This window comes from Streptopelia decaocto (assembly GCF_964273445.1).
Source record: "Streptopelia decaocto genome assembly, chromosome: 1".
Taxonomy (NCBI): domain Eukaryota; kingdom Metazoa; phylum Chordata; class Aves; order Columbiformes; family Columbidae; genus Streptopelia; species Streptopelia decaocto.
In genome coordinates this window covers 64,545,364-64,564,534 of record NC_138663.1, presented here as the reverse complement: position 1 = coordinate 64,564,534, position 19,171 = coordinate 64,545,364, and the positions used below count along the sequence as shown (strand labels likewise).

Genomic DNA, 19,171 nt, shown 5'->3' with positions numbered 1-19,171 from the left:
TGCCTGCTTGTGGAGAGCTGTACCAAAGCACTCTGCTCTATATGCTCTATTAATACAGTCTCCCCTAGGGAGACAGCAGGAGAAGCGGCAGCCCATAATGGATGTTACCTGCACTGCCTAATGGACTGCTGGAAGGTAGCTGGGTATTACAGGAACAAGTGTGGAATGAGAAACCTGGTTCAAACAGAAAAAGACGTGAAAACCAGTAAATGAAAATGAGTAGTTCTGTAGAATCACATTGTGAAGAGGAAACTTTTGGTTTTTGTAAGGAAGCCGTCTAAGGAATAAATAACAGGATGACATTACATCAGTGTGTTTTTCAAGCTGTGTTGTGAACCATTGATACAGTATTCACTGATTATTTTTATGATACTTTAAAATGCTGGCCAGTAGTCTTTCTATGGCTGAACACTGTTGATTTATGAATTGAGAGGATTCTGATACAAAGCACCTGCCACTTAATCTTGTTTTGCTTTAATTTGGTTATGGTGCTGACAGACCTTTCATGGGAAACAACATGAAGCAGTGATTTTGGCTACTGCCTGTTTCTTATTTAGTTGCAGAATGCTTCTCTAATTTAAATGTTTCATTCACATGAGGTATCAACTCTGGTATATGGTACTTTCCCTTTATTTATTTTTCTTAGATCCAAAGAAGTCGTTACTCTTTATCGGAGTTTTTTGTCATATTGCAATATAAGGGGTGTCTCCAGAAAGGCTAGTTTTGGTTTGCCCTGATAACGTTCACCTCTTTGTCTCCTTTGGCATCGGAGAGTGATGGACTCCTCTAGAGGGTGGTTCCATACAAGATCCTCATCACAGCCCCCTTGTATCACCCACTGGAGGATCTTCTCTCCTTCCATTCCAGAACATGGGGAAATAAGGCACACTAGGTGTAGTTAGTATTTCTGTACCTCCCTTCAATTTCCTCTTACAGCAGTCTCCCAGATTTCAGTGGAACTTCAACACTCCAGTTAAAGTATCTGTTTGTTCAAAAAAATTACTAAAAAGAGCTGTCTATCCCAGAAGGGTGGTAGTATTTTGTCTTTGCTGAAAGTGGTAAAAGAAATTGAATTCTTTTGTCTGTTACTCTCCCTTTCCCTCTGACAGGCATCTCCCCCAAACCTCTGCTTTCTTTTATTTTGTACTAGAGAGTTCTTTTTCTGATTTCTGTCTTTCTGTTCGAAAACCTCAGATAAGAGTAAAATCTTGAAGATATTTGTTAAAACTTCTCATTTTTTGCAGATGTAATATGCTTTATGAGAGTGATGGTTTTTGAAGGAATGTTATTTAGTAACAACTCAGGCAAGTTACATAGAGAATTACCTCACTGTATTTCCTTTGGAATCTCTTGGTTGTTCTTGATTGTGTTGCAAGAAGGATGACTTCAATTACAAGAGCTAAAATCACTTCTGACTTCAAGCAAAGAAGGCTGATCTTTAAGTGAACATCTGATTACTACCTCGAAAGTTTTATTTGAATAGCTGCTTTTCAGTGCAGGCATAGAAGGGAGAATCATCTGCAGTTTTTCAGACTCTTGAAGAAAATACAATTTTATTGGGCAAACCCATCTTTTGACATTACAGATCTATAGCATTTTGTAGTGGATTTAATGGGAGTATTCTGTAGTGGATTTCAGTGTCTCCAGAGAAAAATCCAGCAAACTTAACTGGGGAATAGTTTAAGAGATTACTTCTGTTACAGTTTTTGCAGAATAGTGATTCTGCATAGCACCCACTTCAGTTTATTTAAATCCAAGTCCATTAGCAGTAAAATCTGCTAATTTCTGGTAGACTTTCAGGTAGGTGAATAGTACAAATTGCTTGGAGAAATCTAATGAAACACACATCGTATCATCTGCATAAGGTCATGTGGTTTGAGGCAACAGGTAAATACAATTATTCAAAATGTGTGTGGAAGCTCTCAGTTTTCTGTTCGTTAGATTGTGAAGAGATTTCTTAGTAGCTTTTCAGAACTCTTGTAGTATCTATAACTACTGATTCATATACAAAAAGTAAATATCAACATTGGAAGGCATTTGTACATTTTTTTTCCACTGAAGTTCATGCTCATTGTGGAAGCTTCCAGTCTGCTGCAGTTGTTAGTACTACTTACTTTTTAAATCAGTCCAAGTACTTTGATTTTGTGAAAAAATATATTTGTATTATAAATGCTTCTTTATGTTTCATCACAGAATTTTTAGTGTATTTCTGTTTTTCAATCTACTTCCCCATGGTTTCACCCCATCCCATGAGCCTCTGGCTGTAACAAAGATTCTGAAGGAAAGTGGCTTTTCTGTTTTTTCCTCAACAGAACGAAAAATCTTAAATCATCCCTTAGCTCACATAGCATCTGTGAGATTGATGATCAGTGCCCTTACTGCATGGTGACATAGATTAATCAAGAGGAGAACAAGATCTTGACAGTTTTACCGTTTCCATGAAGTGCATGCTCTCCATAGCACTTTAATCCAGTTACCATGCACAGTGTGCTTTTGACCGTTTATTATCTGTTTTGGAATTGCTGTATGAAATGCTGTATGTCTTCAATGATCAAGCCAATTTAGTAGTTTTCCATGCGCATTTCTTACAGCTGAGCAGTGTTGAACTGGGATATTAGAAGAAATGGAGTTTACATTTGTTCACTTACTTTAGTTAGAAGTGACCTCTGTTACATCTCAGGAAGCACATTTATAATAGATAGGCAGAGCTAGTCAGGTTTTACGCATTGTGAGTGAGCTCCAGGCTCCTTAGTGGCATCCCAAATCTAACAGTAGTACCTCTTTTAGATGGTTTTGACCATCATGGGTTGGATACCTGTCATTGCAAGAGCTTCTGTTGTCAGGTGACACTTGGAATGACTGTTGCAGAATATCTTGGGTTTTCTTCATACTCCATCCCTGTATCTTGACTTACCCTTCATAATGCCTACTGTTGGTGTCTAGGAAATGAAGGAGTTTTTGAGGTGGTTTTAGCTTAGATGATAACTTATTCTTTTGAAACTTTCCTCAGGGCAAAACATACCTACTTTGGCTGAAAAGGTGCACCGTTATAGGTCCATTTCATGGTAATGAAGGAGTTATTTCCTGAACAGAGGCAAGGAAAGGGATTTTTTGAGGTGTGACTTGGAGAAGAAAGAGATGGTCCCTCCAGGAATGTGAGTTCCCACTTAATTAAGCCTCTTCTCTGCCCACAAAAAAATGATTGGCTGCTAGTTGGCAGTGTCTCATCTCTTTTTGATTGTTAGTATTCTGGACTTTCTAAGTTTCTTTTAAGCTGGGCCTACTTATGGTTTATAAAGAGCTTCTTTTAAACATTTCTCGAATCAAGGACTACATCTATGTATGGCAGTCTGTGTTCTGGAGTTTGCTGGGATAATGGATGTACTTTTCATCAAAGGAAACAGATGAATACATTTGTAAGAGATTGGTTACATTTTTGTCACTTCTCAGTGCTTGCAGAAATTTTAGATGCTTACGTATTCTCACGGTTTTAAAAAGTCTCAAATATTAAAGAACTACTAGAATAATGTTGAAAGTAGTTTTTTAAGTCCATGTTGATTATACAGGTGTTAATATTGAGATCTAGGAGAATTTGAAAACAGGGATATTGGTAAATTAAAATAACAAGCATAAAAGAAAAAAAAAATGAGAGCACTCTAACATCAAGAGCTTTCTTTTTTATTGATCCTGCATTCACTTGAACTAAAAAGGCTTAACACCTTTTCATTCTCTCTTTATAGTTGCTGTTGTCTCGTTAGCCATAGTTTGACACAAACACTGTAGAATCAGATATGCAGGCTCTCTAGTTCTGATGAATGACATCCCATTCCTCATCCTCCTGGGATCCAACCTGGGGAACGGGTTAGTCTTATACTGTTACTAAATTTGTGGAATGACATTATTGTTGGAGTTCTATTCAAATATTACATTTATTTAGTAGTCATAACACTGATTGTCAGTGATGTGGTGCTTGATGGACTTTGAGAATACATTTTCCTCTAGTTTGCCGGTTACCTCCAAATACCCAAACCCCAAAATCTTAACAAGAACACACGTGTGCAAAAGGGAACATTCGTTCCATAAACAGAAAGCAAAATGCAGTAACTTGTTCATGCAAGACTATGTCACAGAGGTTTGTTGTGTCTTTGGCTTGGGAAGAGGCCTTTCAGAAGCAGTTTACTGAAGGTCTGTAATAGGCAAACCCATTTTTTCAGCACAGGAAGGCATTCAGCATTTATGGATCTTACAAATACCATTTCTGGTGTGACCATTTGCATTCTTAAACAATGAAAATATGTTCTCAAATATTATTTTTACTGTTTTATTCTACCTATTTGCAAACTGACTTGGAAGTTGTCTAACGGAGAAAAAGATACCGCTCACTTAGGACCTTTGCTATTGGAATATGCTGTTTTCCAACACTGGATGCAATTTTTGTTGGTAGGGATCAGCATACAGGAGATGCAGAAACTGAAATCCATTGATAATTAGGGGAATAAACCGTGCAAAGTCACTGATCTGGGTAGGTTTTTGATGTTTTGGCATGACTGAATAGTCAGGTGCTATTGGAATCAGCAGCTGCTGCAAAGTTGTGGGTGTTACGAGATGGAAACCATTGACTGCAGCACTGATTATCTAAACAGCTCTTTTGTACATTGGCAGCAGTGGAATTTCTCTTTCTTCCATTTTCCGGATGACTTATTATCAAGTATGACAGCTTGTCATGTGTGATCATCGTCACATTAGTCCCGTGAGAACGGGTGCTCTTCTGAATACCCTCTTGCCTTCCATATACAGGGTGAAGCACAGGTTAAAATAAGAGTTTGTACTTGCACGTACTTGTTGCACTTGACTGTGAAGCAGTGGTTCGTTCATTCAAAGAGGTGACCTTAAAGGGACTGACAAGGCATTAGTGAGCATCTGTTCGTTAGCCAAAAGGAGGAGGAACAGTTTGCTCCTCTCTGGAATTTATTATTCAGAGTTGCAAAGAGCGACTGTTTGAGAAGGGATTTAAGAAGCTAAATAAAGTTATTCTATACGTGGTGATGATGACCTTAACTGTGTGGTTAAGTAAAATGGAATTAAAGCAACTATCTATTGTTCCTTTCAACTATTAACATAAATAAATGTAACCATTTTACACTGACTTGTGAAGTGGTTTAGAAAGATTTTGTCTCACAGGTACCTAATGAGTGCTGAGTTTTTAAGTGTTAGCATGCATTCAGTGGGTTGATTCTGTGGATTTTTAACTTATTCTTCAAAGGCAGGAGACCTTGCAAGCTTATTGTCTTGTGTTTTTTTAAATACAGAAAATGCACAGTAAACTTTACTACACATCTGTGCATGTTAACTAGTATTGTTACTTTTATGGTTTTCACACACTCTGATATGAAAGCCAATAATATTGTGTGTCCATTATGGAGGAAAGGGGAAGATGATATGACACTTCAAGTGAGTTCAAGCAGTATTAAGTAGGGATGAACCAAAGATAATAGGTAGCCAGTCATTCATAAGACCACCAAATTATGATTTTGTGTCTTCAAAACAGCGAAGAAAGACATGCCAGACAGCTGTACTGGGCGTTGCAGGACTTACCTGAAGAATTGGATGTGGAATATAAATGATGAGAAAGAAATAAAGTCAGATGATACCAACATTACAGATATAAATCCTTCCCCTTTTTATTCAACTGAGTGAAGAATGTCTGTAGAGTGGAATGACGTGTAGATGCCCAGGTAGAGCTGTAGGCAGTTGGTGATGGTGCAGAAAAGGTGAGATAGGTCAGTATTTGAGGGCATGACCAAGAAACACTGGATATAGGCAACGTTATCAGAAGGAGATGGTGTTTAAATTACGGGCACGGGAGAACATGAAGTCCCAAAAAAGAATTCTAAGGAATATTCTGAAGTAATACAGCTAAGAAAATGCGATTTGGGTAACCCAATCACTGATACTTTTGAAAGCAGCAGAGTGCAGGGCTAATAATGGCTAATAATTTTCTTCTTAGGGAAGAAAATGGCTGGAAGGGGGATTACTTAGCAAAGGGAGAAGTTTTATAGTCAATTTTGTTCATTTATTTCAGGAGTAACTTGGTTCAAAATTCACTTTTATATTTGTGTGGATATAACAGAGATCCATTTTATCTCAAAGTAAGACATTTTTAGGAATTGAAGGAAAGGAAGAAGAAAATTTCAGTGGGAGGCTGTTGATTCAGTGATGTTTGGTGAAAATAAGAGAGCAGTTAATGGAACAGTTTTTGTAGTATGCTTTAGGAATGGAATTTGAAGACGTGCTTGAAAGCTGATAGAAGAAATAAAGGTAAGCAAACCCAAAGAAAAAGCAGCCAAATATAATAGCAAGAGTTTTGAGCTAGAACTCTTGTAGCAGACATCTAGTTTTTCAGTAGTACCCATCCATAAAGCAGTTACTTGACTATTTACGTTGCCATACGGCCTTATGTTGGAAAGGCTGACATTCAGTAGGGAGTTCCTTAAGATTCAAATGTTTTAAATACCTTTGCTTGTTTAGAAACAGTTTTGTGTCGCTCTGTTGCTACAGTGTAATAATTAAGATGATTGAGGGTCTGTGTGGTCCTGAAGGTTATGGCTGAAACACCTTCTTTTTACCAAATATCTTGAGTCAGCACACAGAATATGTATTCATGATCACAAACTATAGTATCTATACTTTTGGAGATATGCAGCCATTTCAAATTCCTTAGGAGGTGAAAATTCACAATTGACTGACAACTCTGGGTTCCTTTGCCTCTATTGTTACTTGTGAGCCAGGTTAAATTATTTCATTGTGAACCACAGACTCCTCATGAGCAATGAAAAAATGCACAGTTAATAGATTTTGATACTCTTCGTTGATGTCGTTACATAGTTGCTCTGAGTATTTTTGTAGATTTTTGGAGTCATCAATGTCAATTTTATATTGGGTTATTTTGCAAAAACCAAACTTATGCCTGTATCTGCTTTGTTTTGGTGTAGTTTGATAATGATTGTATTACTTTTAATGACTTTTTTATGTGCCTTGATTTGATTTTGGTCTTTAAGTTTGTTTCTCAAGCTGTTATGTATTCTGTTTGTGGCTTTACAGTTCTGGGATTTATTACATTCGTATTTAAAGCACCTATTCTATCTTGAATAGGCCTGGAAGTTTATGTTTCTCGGTTCATACAGTAAAACTTCTGTAATAAGTGCCCTTAAGGGATCATACTTTTTATGTTGCTGTCTGAAATAGAACTTTAACCTTCAATTCCTTTATAGTTAGTATTCCAATATCATGTTCCATTATCTACCTTACTTGAAATATTACATTTGAATATTTTTTTCTGGTTTCTTTCAGGGACTCAACAACAGCTTACAGCACAACATGCTTTGGAAAAAGAGACTTTGGAGAAGATTAAAATAGAAATCGAGGAGGAGCTAAAACATCTTGATGAAGAAATCTTGGAAGGTGCTCTTCAGATTTTCCTATTTGAATTGATAATCTCTGTGCACTATAATGATGGTTAATTTGTAACAGGTACTCTAGTTAAAGAGATTTTTGGAGGCATTGAATCTCTTTCCTCTCCCCCACAAGATTTCTACAGATTGGCACATGAAGTAAAGTAGTTAAACGTTACCACTTGGACCAGTGGAATCTAGCCAAGGCAAACAACTGAATGATATTTAATAGGCTACTATAAATAATGAAATGTAAGCAGCCCTTAAGCCGCTCCACTTGATGACAGAAGTGAAATCATTTCCTAGCAGCTAACATTCAGGGCAATGTGGACTTAAACCATCAGATTTCTCACTTCCACCAGGTTTATTTTTTGTTACATGCTTTGACTTATAGTTGTGGGTTTATAGGATTCCCAGCAAGGAATGATTTGGAAACAATCTTTGCTTTGCAACTGTGTTGCAAATTGGAAATCTGAAGTAGAAGGGCTCGAGATCTGTTGATGTTCACCCATGTAGACCTTTCTTAGAAGTTTTAAACTGAGAAGGAAAAGGTTATACGGACAAAATATGATCTTAAAAATTTATACTCTAGTACTGCTGCAGATATGTCCATGCATGGGCAAATTTTACCATGGAAAAGGAGCTCTCTTACTGCTCCATCCGGGTTGGCATCAGCTTAAAATTGAGAACAGTTGCACATTCAGGTAACTTGCCTGGCTAGAATGTGATTGTGAAATGAGAGCTGGAGGGGAAATGTGGCTCAAAATCATCAATGACTTTTAAGTATCACTTCCAGAATATATCTGGACCATGGTTGTTTTACTACAATTGGTTTATAGCATGCTTTGACTGTAGAGTTGTGATATCTTCGTCCCTTATGTAAACTATCTTAACTGGTGGGATAAGAAGTTTGAGACTGTTAATATTCTTATATGAATCTATTTGATATTATTTTGTATACTTTTTTTTTTCAGCATTTACCACTACAGGATTTGACTGCCACACTTCCCCAGTGTTCAGTCCTGCCAATCCAGAGAGCTCAATAGAAGACTGCCTGGCTCATCTTGGGGAGAAAGTGTCCCAGGAATTGAAAGAACATCTGCACAAAGCACTGCAGAGCTTGCTTAGCAAGTGAGTTTTCATTTGCCTTTTGAAAGGGAAGATGCTTTCTTCTTCATTTTGACTGCTGCTGAAATTCTAAAGACGGAAATATGTTTTTATATTGCATTTCTTTATTTTTCAGTGTTCCTTTATCTGTCTGCTTTTTTTTTATTTCGCATTGTATTGCATGAATGTTTCTTTGTAGTATTTGCTCTTTGTAGTAATTTTAAACCTAAAATTCTTACAAGCTTTTGTCATTGAAATTTCTGAGACTAATTCAAGTAGTTCCAGTTCTGGTGAAATTAACAGTGGGCAGCTGCTAACTGGCTGTAACCAGATTAACTTCTTTTACCTTATTTAAGATGAGTTTCCCTGAAATTTCCCTGGTAGGATGGTAGTGAGGTGCTTTATGACCACCATGTAGGCACACATCTGAAGCAAAGGTAGGCCCCTGGGCCAAGCTTGGTGCCATTCCAGTTTACGCTTATTGTTTAAATAGCACATTGTACTTGACAGGCTAGTATCTTAATTTATGTCTTTTTCAAATTGGTAAAATTGTTGTGGTCTCTTGTTTTTCTGCTGTAAATTGATTGTAATGGGTCCATATGAACTACTTCTGGCTGTTCTGAGTGACCTCCAAGATGTTTTTGTAGAGAGCTGGAGTTGGAAGGTGCTGCTTTAGGGACAGTTACATAAATGCAGTTATGAAGGCAGCATCAGCAAATAGCTATCTGAGTCTGTGTTTTATGGATTGGTTTAAATAAAATGTGTCAAAAGAAGCTGAGAATCTCTAGCATTACTCTTTCAGAGTTTGTGTGGCTGTTCATGAACTGTTTGAACAACAAAGTACTGGAAACCTAGATACCAGTGCCTAGTGTAAACTTTACGATGCATGGAGCGTAAGCCTCCCATACGTGCATTGGAGAGACATCTCATGCCCTCATGAAGGTAACACCCTTTGTGGCAGACTTCTGGAAGATTCCATTTGAAAGTCATTTCATCTGAACATCAGGAAACACCTTGCTACTGGTGCCTGAGCACTGGCACAGATTGCTCAGGGGGGTTATAGAGTCTCCATCCTTGGAGATACTCAGAAGCTCTCTGTACATGGTCCTGGGCAGGCTGCTGTAGGAGACCCGGCTTGAGCAGGGAGGTTGGACAGAATGTTCTCCAGCAGTGCTTTCCAACCTCAACCTTTCTTATGATTCCTTAACTAGCCCATCTATTCCTTAACTAGCTCCCTAGTCAACAACTAAGGGCTGATTTTTTTATGACCAATGTAATTCAAAACTGACTGTTCAAAGTCAGGCAGGATGAGGCTTTGGGTGACCTGATGTATAGTAGAAGATGTCCTGCCCATGATCTCTAAAGGTCCCTTCTAACCCAAACCATCTTACAATTCTATGACTCTGACCTGTGTTTCACAGCAAAGGTGCCATGTAACATCAGACCAGACAGAGGAAAATGGTTGTCTCTTTTTCCATGAGTCATCCAAGGGAAAAAGTACACTGTCAACTTGCCATTTAACTTTCAGAAACTAATAAATAAACTGTGTGCTTCTATATGCAGTTTCTATAGGGTGAAAAAGTAAGTTCAGTGTTGTGTAAATAATTATTTACACACAGAAAAGAGTATGTGGGGTACAAGTTTCTCCTGAAGTGGCAAAAGGCACTCTAGTATGTTCCTCCAGAAACTGCAGAAGCTTATCTGCCTATACAAGCCAGTTATTTGCCCGGTGGGGCCTTAAAAACTTGTACTTAGTTTCTTCCGAAGAGCTGTTGTTTTGATAAATACCTCACTACAAAGTAAAAAACCAGGCTGGCAACAAGGTGAAAATGTATCAGTAAGCCTTGCAAGCCATCTTTTTTGTGTGTTTAAAATGGGAAATTGAAACAGCAACATTGCAAGTATAAGTGTGTTAAAGGTTGTAGATAATTGGTTGACTGATCAACATTGAGGAGTCATAACTGGTGCGCTCTAGCTTGATTCTTTTTGTAGTGGTTTTAGCTTGTTAGTAGCCTGATGTTCTAGGCTTCCTGTATTTTCTATGGGAAAATGTTTGCATTCTAAGTATTTTATTTATATGTGTATGTACATACATATAAAGTCTGAAATGCCTGTGAGAACGTGTTGACACACATGCCTTTTTATAAGGCAAACTAGAGCTACTGTTTAATCTCTAGATAATATCTTTCCTGCAGCTGTTGTTGCTCTTCTCAACCCACTGATTCATTTGGATTTGTGTTTCAAACAAGGAAGTTAAGAGAATGCACTTAAAATGACGAAATCAAATTATGTTTTCCCCAGTGTGCTCTAACTCAGTTCTTTTACCCGTGTTTGCTACAGTAGTGCTATTTGATACAATACTTATTTATTTTGCTTGTATTTTCCTGTCTTCTTATATGCATATTAGCAAGCATGTTATGGTACAGTAGGCTGTTATATCATGACAGGTTCTTGGAGTTCAATAAGTGGTCTTCTGTCCAATGCCAGTTACCACTATTTCCCTGAAACCGAAGTATGAACTTGGCTTTTGTCATGATCTGGCTCAAGACAGCTGCTTTTGACAGCATCATCTGCTGTCACTCAGCAGAAAGTCTTTGTTGTTACTGACTCTAAGATACTATCTGATCTGGGAGGAAAGCATATGGAAGAGAGGGAATTCCATCATCCCAATTCAGAGAAGTAGAGATGTGATGAATCTAAAACAGAGGTATCTACTGAAATAGGAAGGGGGTTTTGTGATCAAAAGTGCTGTTTCTTGCAAATAAAGGCTTAAACTGTAACATAATATTAAAGCGGTCAAGCAGCCTGTTTTGGTTCATAGTCTATATTGTTTACACAAATTTGAGTCTGCATTGACCTCTATCTCAAATGTGAATTTCTTAGTGAAATTTTTTATCTTTAAAGTCTTAGATTGTAACAAATTACATGCAAGAGCTTAGAAATTTTGGTAGCATATCAGAGAAGCTACTTACCTAATGTCCTTTGTAGACTATCAAATTATTATGAAATTCACTTAACCAATGATATGAAATTGTGTAACAGGGAAAAGGCGATGCCTTCCTGATCCTGCCTGGTGCTGGTGTTTTATGTTCTGAATTGTGAGACTTGTTAGCTCTTGAAAATTATTTGCTGTAGTAGATGTGAAAATATTTTCTTCTCTGGAAACTGAGATTTTTATTTTATTCTTGTTCTTTTGTTTCCTTTTATAACTTTCAGTGTTGGTTTAACTTCTGCAGGCCGGTGACATACCAAGAATATCGAGAGCGCACACAAGAAGCAGCTGCTCATGCTAGTGGATGGAACAAGGTACTAAATAAGTGTATTTCCCTTTGATAGTTCTTGCATCTATTTGATATCTGCAATGATTTTTACTAGGTACAGTTATGCTTCAGAGAGGAACAAGAATAAAAAGAACCCACTTGTTTTTAGTATGAAATGTTAATTTTCACTCTCAGAATGGTGCATGAGGACATAATACATAGTTTTTAGATAATTTAGCTAGAAGTTGTCTAATAGAAATATTAGGTCAATCTTCCTTCATTATAGTAAAAGGAAAAGTTAGAGTTGCTGCTTGACATTTTTTTTTTTTTTTTACAATAATTATGAAACATTTTTAAATTGCCAAGAGAAATTTATTCTTTTAGCAGCTTGGTAATGAATTCTGACAGATGTTTTCATAGTATTTATCTACTGTTTCTTTGCTCCCATCCCAGGCTCAGAATATATGTAAAAAAATGTTAAACATAATGAAACTAAAAATTGATAATATCTTCACAACATGTAAATCATTCATAAAACCTAAGAATGGTGTCCCTACCTGATTCCAGGAGTAGTTATCTCAAATGTTATAATGCTTCTTTTTAAAATAAAATGCTAATCTGTATAAGAACAAGCTTATAAGAGTTTTAAGAACATAACCTCATAATAGTTATAATGTAGAATGAGTAGAATTACTGTTCTCAGATTTATCTTTCATTCATCATTCAAATTCATCATCTTAATTACTCTCTGATGTGTTCAGTGGGCATCAGAAAAAAATGAAAGAACGAAATAACTGTTTACAAATTTAATCACAAATTGAGAGTTAAAATTTAGTCTTAAATTTAAAAGGCAATAACAAATCCTTTTTCCTGCTTTACATTTGGGTTTTTTTGTTTTGTTTTGTTTTTCAGATATACTTTTCCTTAACTAGATTTCCCTGCTTACTTCAGAAACTGGTCATCTAACCAAGAGTGTAGGCACCGTCAAAGCAGTTTATTAAACATTGCTTGACAAGTTATTGCCCATGACTGCAGCAATTATAATTATTGTGTGTGTGCTTTCAGTTTATCATCCTGTGGTTCCCAGCATTTTCGTTTAAACAACCATGAAATCTGATTATGAAGAAGGTGGCTTAAGGTAGCACATTTTACTTTTAAGTTAGTGAAAACTAAAAACAAGCATAAAACAGGTCATTGTGGCTCAGTTGGCAAGGGAGGAGGTGGCTGGACTTTGTCAGTTGCCCAGTGGGTCTCCATATGCTCTTGGTACACTCCTCTTGAAGATGTTGGGTAGATGGATCAGCCATATTTGGGGTTTTGTGATTCAGCCTCCATTGCTACTGCATGTGTGCAGCCCCTGTGGCTAGTGGATTTTCAGTTTGGGATTGAGAATATAATCCAGAAGCTGCCTTTGTCATCATCTTTGCTTACCTGTAACATTTGTTGCTACAAAAGTCATAGTCCACAATCAAACCAGAATGGAAATTTTGTAGAATAATATAGCATCTGTTTATATTGTTCTTGTGGTAGTTTGATGCTTTAGGAATGCCTAGCAGTTCCTTTAATAATACTTGTTTTGAGGAGATGGAATACATTTGTGTTGGTTTCATTTCCTTTTAAATTCCTGTATTGTCTTAATCGGAATTGTATTTTATAACAGAAGAGATCAAGGTATCTTTCCTCCAACCTCAGCCTCATTTAATTTTCACTCTAAAGAAGAAGCTGTTAGAAAAACAATTTTTAAAAGTAGCTATAAAAAGCCATAGTGCTGGGTCTAATTAGCAGGCATAAAGCAGGAATGTGAGGCTGTGCTGGCCTCAAGCTTGTGAAATCTGAAGGATGTGTATTTAAATTGACTCTGTAGGGATAACTGAAGCTTACTCCCTTTTACGACTAATAAGAAAACATACAACTATCTGAGCTAGCTGAACAGAATAATAAATTGTTCCCAGTTTTATGCTCACAGACCTTGCATATCCTGTAGTTTCTTGGGTGGAGCAGAAATTGAAGATGCACAGTAGCTGTGACAGATGTCAAAGGATTACAAATATGGGAAAGCCTTCCCACAGACAGACTTCTGTGTGATCAAGGCTGTGGTTTGATCCAGACTAGAAGAAATAAAACAACCGAGGCTAGTAGATGGAATGTGTTTTAAGTTACACATAAGCTCGATCTGTTGTGCTCAGTGGTGGCATCTTGCACAGCAAGATGTTCTTGCAGAAGCCTATGAACTAGTATATAAAAATCTCAATTAAATTTTCAGAGCCTTTGCTGTTGTAGGTATATTTTATTATATATATTTATGTATGTATACAAGCCCCATCTATTGAATGTGATGCACTCAAGAGAGTCACACTGATGCCTTAAAGGCCCAGTATCTCTGTGGCACAAAGCAGACTCAAAGTAGTGTTTGCAAATCTTCCTTGATGTTATGTATATGAGCCACATGTCATACAGGTAAGCACATACTTCTGGGAGATACTGGATTATCAGCTGCTTGGAGGGTGCATGTGAACAAAGGCTTGATGTCTCTGGTTTACAATTGGGAAGGTGTCATTTTTAGTCATACCATTTGTCAAAGAACCTATTCATTAGACAAGCAGGAGCAGAAAGAAGTCATGTATAAATAGAGCTGGGTTGGTTTTTTTTTCCATTTAAAAACATGGAGCTTTTCCAGAGTGCTGTGGTATGTTTGAGCTGCTGAAGAGATCTGGTGAACTGACTAGCACATGGGATGGAAAGGAGTGTTTTCATTCACTAAAACATGAATATCTATCTGAATGAGGAAATATTGCAGGGTAAACTATTAATAATACATAGAAACATCGGTTTTTCCATTAATATTCCACAGAAATGAAGGTTACCCACAGACACTAGGAATACTGGTTCTCCATAAAAAAGAAAAAAAAATCAGGGAAAGAAATTATTTAGTGTAATTCTCAGAGATTGTGATGTAAAAATAATAGGCTCAGTGTTAGAATCTGTGAAGAAAAGGGCGATTCTTGTGTTTGAAATAAGACTCTCGTTAAAACAAAACCAAAACCACCTCAAACTTAGGTAAAAATATATTTCTGTAATAAAAAATTGAAATACTCCACTGTAGAGTTTTTATGCTTTTTGCTTAAAAGTTTTATATTATATACATACTCTAAAAGACATAATCCCACTGTTGTGCATCAGATAAAAGAATAAAAACTACTGGTATTGAGAGTCAGTTGAACTGGTCAATAGGTTAGCAGTCATCTTAATGTGCCCTTTTAACTCATTAATGGAGCCAAGGAATAATAACAACAAAAATGTAAGAAATAACCTTGTAAAGAATTAGATGAATTTTATGTTGAAACAGCCAAAAGGTATACTGAAGTATTAATTACTTTGGATGTAGCTTCTTCAAAACCTCTGAACTTTCCTCATATTTTTTTTGTAATGTTGTACTATGGGATTGCAATAGTATAGTTGACAGAAATCGTTCATTTACACAATGAGAAATCTTCTCATAGGAAATTTTGTTTGTTTGTTTTTTTTTAATGATTCCATAGACGTTTTCTCCTGCCAACTATTTTCTGGCATGCTGTGCTTGATATGGTGTAAGTTTTTCTTCAGTTAAAATATAAATAACCCCTAGCATTCCTTCCCAGGTGTACTGGTAGAGGGAATTGCAATTGCTTTGAATTGCTAAGGCTATGTTTTTACTTTGGTCTAGTTAAATCTCGTCACCATTCACATAGCTACTCTTACATACAGAAAGCTGTTGTTAACCTTTATGGAAATAACTGTGAAAGTAATTTCTTTCATGAATTTTGGGATTTAGGGATAGTATCATGCAAATCTGTTCCTGTTCCCACTGATCTCAAAGGTAGAAGAAGCATCAGTAATTTCAGTGGGAAGGGAAAACCAGGCTGTGTTTGTTGGTCTATATGGGACTGGGTATTAGAGTTAGAATCTGGTCCCTTGCTCCTGAGGCCTGCAGAGGCTTGCTAAATCTGGGAGGAGTGGATGGATTAGATATTTAAGTTGGCAAAGGAAGAAGGGAACAGTCATGTTCAGTATGCCAACATTTGAGCTCCCTTCATTTCCTAAGCAGCCTTTTTTTTTGCCTTTGTTTCTCTTGCCTCCAGCTTAAAGTAAATGTCAAATATTTTGAGATCTCAGTGTTCATGCTGTTGTAGAGCTATGTGGGTGTGCCCAAAGCCTCTGAAAGATGCCTTGCCTTGCCAGCATGCTTTTTTTTGGGATCCAAAAGGATTGAAGTTTCTTCTGACACCTCACCTTGACCTGTTCCTTATCATTGTGCATTGTAAGCTTGTCCTTCTTCTGCCTCTGAGTTGAGATTCATTACAAGACACTCAAAAAACCCCAAGACTTTTAAAATTCAAACATCATGACATTCCTAGTTAAGTGACTACAGTGTTAACAGTTTGTCTCAGAAGAACAGTACTATAACCTGTCTGTCTTAGTATTGGACTCTCTCAGTTGTTAATCAGCTGGAACATCTTAAATTTCGCAGATTACAGGCATTTTTAAGGTCTCATCTGTTCTTAGTGGTCCATCTCAGTATGACTCCACCATGGATTTAGTACAAATCTCAAACTCAGCCTCCTTTTCCGATTTGTCTTCCTCCAGCTTTGCATCCTAAGCTGTGACTTTTGGGAATAGCAATGGAGGATATTTACAGACAAGAAAATCAGGCTGAAGGAGGAGGAGACTGGGAAAGGAAGGAGGCATTTGGAGTTCAGTCTGAGCAGTAGTATTAGCCTGCATCTACCTTGTGCAGCTGGGAAACAATATTCTTATTTGCATAATGAATAGATGTGCAATGGAGATGTCATGAACAAGGTGCAGTAAAACTTAAAAATATTTTTTCTGTTCTATCATAGTGCTTTTTCAGATGCTAATGACTTCAGTTCATACCAGTTTCTTGGACTTGCAAAGCCCTGCATATAACCTTTGCCCAGAGGGTCACATGCATGCTCTGGGAGACTACACTAAGAGTTTAAAATTTCAACTCCATGTTATTTAGGCAACCAAACCTGTAATTTCAGAAGGAAGTGTCTAGAACTGTATAATATGGAGGAGGTGGCTTCACATAATCTTGCATCTTTCAGAGCAATTCACATTTGGGTTAAGGCTAAGCATTCAGTTAAAGACCAAAGGTTTGGGAGGAGGAATGGGAGTAGGAAATGAGGGAGGGAATTCTGTATGTGTTAAATTTGGCACAGAAAAGGAGAGTTTAATGTGGAGAGGGGTTTGTGTTTGTCATTTTAAACATGTCTGTAATGTTGTGCTGCTGGAAGAGGTGTTATTTTTCTGTCCTGTCTGAAAGCCAAGTGTGAACTTTGAAAGAGGCTGCTGTCTAGTGCAATGCATCTGTTCAAGAATGTGTATGAGTTTGCTGTTTAAATACAATTTGGATGCATATCCCTTCCAACTATAATGCTGCATCTTTCCACTTCTGGGGTAGCAAGTTCTGGACCTCTTCTGCTTCTTTACATGAATCTTGTGTTGGAAAAAAATGGGGCTTACGAAAGCCCTGCAGTCCTGTTCTGTGAAACTCTCCAGATAGGCTGTGGTGTTTTGCTTATCAGATTAAGTGCTTTTTTATTGAATTGTGTTTCTGCCTTGTGTCTTCACAAAAATGAAGTGTATAGCCTCTGATATCTTTGGACTTATAGATTCAGACTTTTTCTGTGGACCACATGAAATCTTCTGTTTTACCTACACAGGAGCATCAATAACGCTTTCTGTATTTATTTGCAATTCTTGTTTTTTGAAGGTCTTGGTACCTCTGGTTCTGCTACAACAATTTCTGATGGAGTTAACCAGACGGGGCCAGGAACCACTGAGTGCACTTGTGAACTTCGGCGTGACATATCTAGAAGACTATTCTGCAGACTATATCATTCAACAAGGAGGATGGGTAAGAAGACAATGTTTAATTTTCATCCTTTGTTCAAAACTTATTTCTAAGTGTGATACTAGTCTTCATAGGAGTGGAAGGTAAGAGGAGTTGATAGAAGTAAGCAGATGAGAGCAGGAATGCCCCCCAAAAAAGCAAAAAAAAAGCAGGAGGTCATGACCTTATAGCTGGAAAGGGATCTTGGGCTGTCATCTCTTTCACCTCTCTGCCCCAAGGTAAACTAACTTTGACCGGTTCATTTCTGATGCTGACATTAAAGACCTATGTGGTTGGACTCCACAATTTCCCCAGCTCTTTGCATGTCTGGTTTGTTGGATTGCCCTTGGAATTGAAGAGGTCCTCAGATGTCAAATAACTACTAGTTTTCATACACTGTGTGTTAAGATGCTACTTTGTTGTGATATGGTGAACTTTTGTTTGTATGTTCTTTGCTGTTAATATACATACAGATTGGCATTTAGAAGCAAACACCTGTAACAAGAGATACTGTGCCTGAGAGGCTCCTCTTTTTAATATTATCTTCGTACTCTGGTGACTGCTGGAAAATGGTTTATGTTTCTTTTTTTTCTCCTCTTACATTTCAGAGGGTTTTTTACCAGATATATAATTGGGGAGCACTTCATACAGAAGTGTCAGTAGGTGCTAATATATTTTTATAATGAGCGATAAAATAGCTAATACATATTGGATTTTACAGCTATATGGGAACATGGATAGAGTGAGCAATCAAGATTTCTTTGTGCTGCATTTCCTTGTGGAAATCTTCAGTTCATAGTAACGAATGTTCCTGAGTCATGGCATGCTGAAAAAGTTTCATTTAAAAATACATCACAGAGACAGCTCACAGCCTGTGAGCTGGGTCTTGAAGGTAGAACTGTGTTAAAGGAGGCTGAGCTTTAGATTTCAGGGTTTGGGAAGGATGCCAGATTTTAGTGGAATTAATCTGGGATTAGTCAAATGGCTCCAGCAAGTTGATTTATTCTAAAAAGAAAAGCTCTTTAGGAAAACCCAGTGATTAAAAACTGTTAGTAGGAAAAATCTCATTCAGACAACTTCTCATATTTCATGACTTTACCTGATTTTTTCTTTAGGAATAGTTTGCTCTAGAATTTCTGCACATCTGTACCTATATCATTTCCCTTCCTGGATATGTCAGGGTTAATAGTTTTCAAAGCCTTTGGGAGGGATTGTTTGTCTTTAATGGGCAGAAACACTAACAGCATGCAGCCCAATGACCTTAGGTCATTTGCGAAATGCACTCGCATTTCAAAGTCTTTTCATCACAGAGAAGGTCCTTACTTGCAGCTTTAAGACAGAGGGATGTTAGTGCTATTTTGCTTTTCTGCCTTGTTTTTTTTTCCCAACGTCAGAAAAGGCTGCCATCTGTCCTCTAGCCCTGATTTGAGGCTTGCTATAAACATACTTAATACAGTGCA

The 19,171-nt window shown here is 37.3% G+C and overlaps 1 protein-coding gene across 3 annotated transcripts in view; it reads left to right on the top strand.

The window, feature by feature from the left end:
* BCL2L13 (BCL2 like 13) overlaps positions 1–19,171 on the top strand; it is a 45,177-nt gene that overhangs the window by 8,090 nt on the left and 17,916 nt on the right. For all 3 annotated transcript variants that reach the window (XR_014183213.1, XM_082044174.1, XM_082044175.1), the window contains exons 3-6: positions 7,351–7,461; positions 8,426–8,582; positions 11,795–11,864; positions 17,592–17,735. Coding sequence is in view for 2 of the 3 variants with exons in the window: in XM_082044174.1 (XP_081900300.1) it covers positions 7,351–7,461; positions 8,426–8,582; positions 11,795–11,864; positions 17,592–17,735 (482 nt within the window). In the remaining variant the exon portion in view is untranslated. The remainder of the gene's footprint in view (positions 1–7,350; positions 7,462–8,425; positions 8,583–11,794; positions 11,865–17,591; positions 17,736–19,171) is intronic.